Source organism: Aythya marila, assembly GCF_965140915.1.
Source record: "Aythya marila genome assembly, contig: HAP1_HAP1_SCAFFOLD_197, whole genome shotgun sequence".
Classification (NCBI taxonomy): Eukaryota; Metazoa; Chordata; class Aves; order Anseriformes; family Anatidae; genus Aythya; species Aythya marila.
This window is the reverse complement of record NW_028137441.1, coordinates 7,826-10,000: the sequence shown is the minus strand read 5'-3', so window position 1 is coordinate 10,000 and position 2,175 is coordinate 7,826. Positions and strand designations below refer to the sequence as shown.

At 80.7% G+C, this 2,175-nt stretch overlaps 1 protein-coding gene across 1 annotated transcript in view; it reads left to right on the top strand.

Moving 5' to 3' along the window:
- Window positions 1-559, top strand: part of LOC309890807 (uncharacterized protein) — a gene marked incomplete at both ends in the record, with an annotated part of 41,050 nt that extends 40,491 nt beyond the window's left edge. Inside the window, 2 exons of the mRNA XM_082785210.1 lie at window positions 165-217; window positions 299-559. Coding sequence (XP_082641336.1) covers window positions 165-217; window positions 299-559 — 314 coding nt within the window. The remainder of the gene's footprint in view (window positions 1-164; window positions 218-298) is intronic.
- Between the last annotated feature and the right edge of the window lie 1,616 nt (window positions 560-2,175).

Here is a 2,175-nt window from a genome sequence, read left to right as displayed (position 1 = left end):
TAGCGTCCGCGCCTCGGCGGCCTCCCCTCGGCGAGCCACCCGTGTGGTCCCGCGTGCCAGCGCGCTCCCGCCGGCTGCGGCGCCTAGCGCCGGCCCGGTTAGGGGATGGCCGCGGGCCCCGGGCTCCGGGCCGCCAGGGTTCTCGGCCGCCGAGCCGGGCGGAGGTTTAAAGACTCGTGCGGCCCGCGGCGGCCCGCGAGGGCGGGCGGGCTCGCCGTCGGCGGCGGGCGGGGCGCGTCGTTGGGGGGTCGGCGCTCGCGGGCGCGCCGCTCCCCCGCGCTCGCGCGCTCGCTCGCCGCCGGCGGTCCCCGCGCTCGCCCCCCGCGGGCGGCGGGGCCGGAGAGGGGTCGGAGCCCGCTCCTCTCTCCGCGGTCCGGTCTCGGCGGAGACGCCGCGCGCGCGGGCGCGCGGTCGGCCGCCGTCGACCTCGCCCGCGCCTGCAAGGGGCCGAGACGCGCGTCTCGGCTCCCCGCCCCCGCCGAGCGCTCGGCGGCGTGGCGTGCCGCGCCGTGTCCGGCGGCGGCCAGCGGGCCCCGCGCGAGCGGCGGTGGCGGCGGCGGTGGCGGCGGCGGCGGCGGCGCCGCTCGTTCCGTGCCGGCGCGCGCCCGCGGCCTCGCCGTCCCCCAAGCGCCGCGGCGTCTCCCGTCGCTCCCCGCTCGCGACCTCTGTCGGCGCTCCCCGCCCGGCTCGACCCTCGGCCTCGCCGGCCGCGCCGAGCGAGCAGGCGGGCGGGCCGGTGTAGGGGCGTCCCGCAGCCGGTCTCCGCGCGGAGGCGCGGAGAGCGGGCGCCGCTCCTCGTTCCGGTGCCGTCCCGTCGGCCGCCCGGCCGCGCGTCCGCGCGAGGTGCCGCGTGGGCGAGTGCGAAAGCAGGAGCGTGCGTCTGAAGGCGCCGGTGGCCGGAGCGAAAGGGGGTTGGTGGCGTGCGGCTTGCGGGCGAGGCGAGAGCGCGCGGGTGGCCGTCGGGCGGTCGGGCGGCGTGCGTGCGTCCGTCCGTCGCTCGTCCGCCGCCGTGCCGTCGCTCTGGCGGCGCGGGCTCGGGTGGCCGCGTCGGGCCCGGTTGGCGGCGGCGCCGCGGACGACGCCGGCGTCGGGGCGAGGCGTCGGGCGAGGGAGGCGGGCGGCGCGGCGGTCGCGCCGCCGCGTCTCGCCGGGGCCGGGCCGAGCCGGGCGCCTGGGCCGGCCTCGAAGCGCGAGCCCGGGTCTCGTCGGGCCCGGGGGGGCGGTCGGGAGCGCGGGCTCCCGTCGCTCGGGAGACTCGGCGTCTCCCTCGCCTTTTTTTTTTTTCTCACGTGTGCTCGTACGGTCAGCGGAGGCGACGCTCGCTCGGCCGCGGCCGCCGTTCCGTCGTTCGTTCGGTCGGTCGTCGGGTCGGGGAGCGTCCTCGTTAGGGGGTCGCGCGGAGCGGCCCCGGCCCCCCCGCGCGCGCGGGGCGGCGCCGAAAAGGCAGACAACTCTTAGCGGTGGATCACTCGGCTCGTGCGTCGATGAAGAACGCAGCTAGCTGCGAGAATTAATGTGAATTGCAGGACACATTGATCATCGACCCTTCGAACGCACTTTGCGGCCCCGGGTTCCTCCCGGGGCTACGGCTGCCTGAGCGTCGCTTGACGGTCAATCGCCGGCGCCGCCGCCGCGGGGCGGCGGCGCGGCGCGGCTGGGGCGCCTCGCAGGCCCGCGCCGCGTCCGGGCGTCCGGGCCGGCCGGGCCTTCGTGCCCCGAAGTGGAGACCCCCTCGGGGAGCCGGCCGGGCTCCTCGCGCTCCCGGAGCGCGCCCGCGTGGGTGGAGCTCGTGCCCCCCTCTGTCGTCCGGGCGTCCGTCCGTCCGTCGTCCCCGAGCGAGCCGCCGGGCTCCGGTGGGTCGGAGGCGCGGCGGCCGCCCTCCCCGCCGGTCCCCGCGCGCGCGCGGCTGTCTGCGGGCAGGGGTTACCGCGCGTGCGGTGCCCGTGCCGTCGTGCTGCCGCGCGCGCGTGCGGTGTGCCGCGCGCCGGGAGGGCGAGTCCGCCGCCGGCCGTCCTCGGGGCGGCGGCGGCGGCTGCGGCGAGGGGGGGGCCCGTCTCCCGCGGCGCGTGCCGCGCGCGGTCCGGGCGGCTCGTGGCGGAGCGAGACAGGCGGGCGCGCCGGCGGCGGCGTGGTGGTCGTCGTCGGCGCGCGTCCTTTTCCGTTCGCGACCTCAGG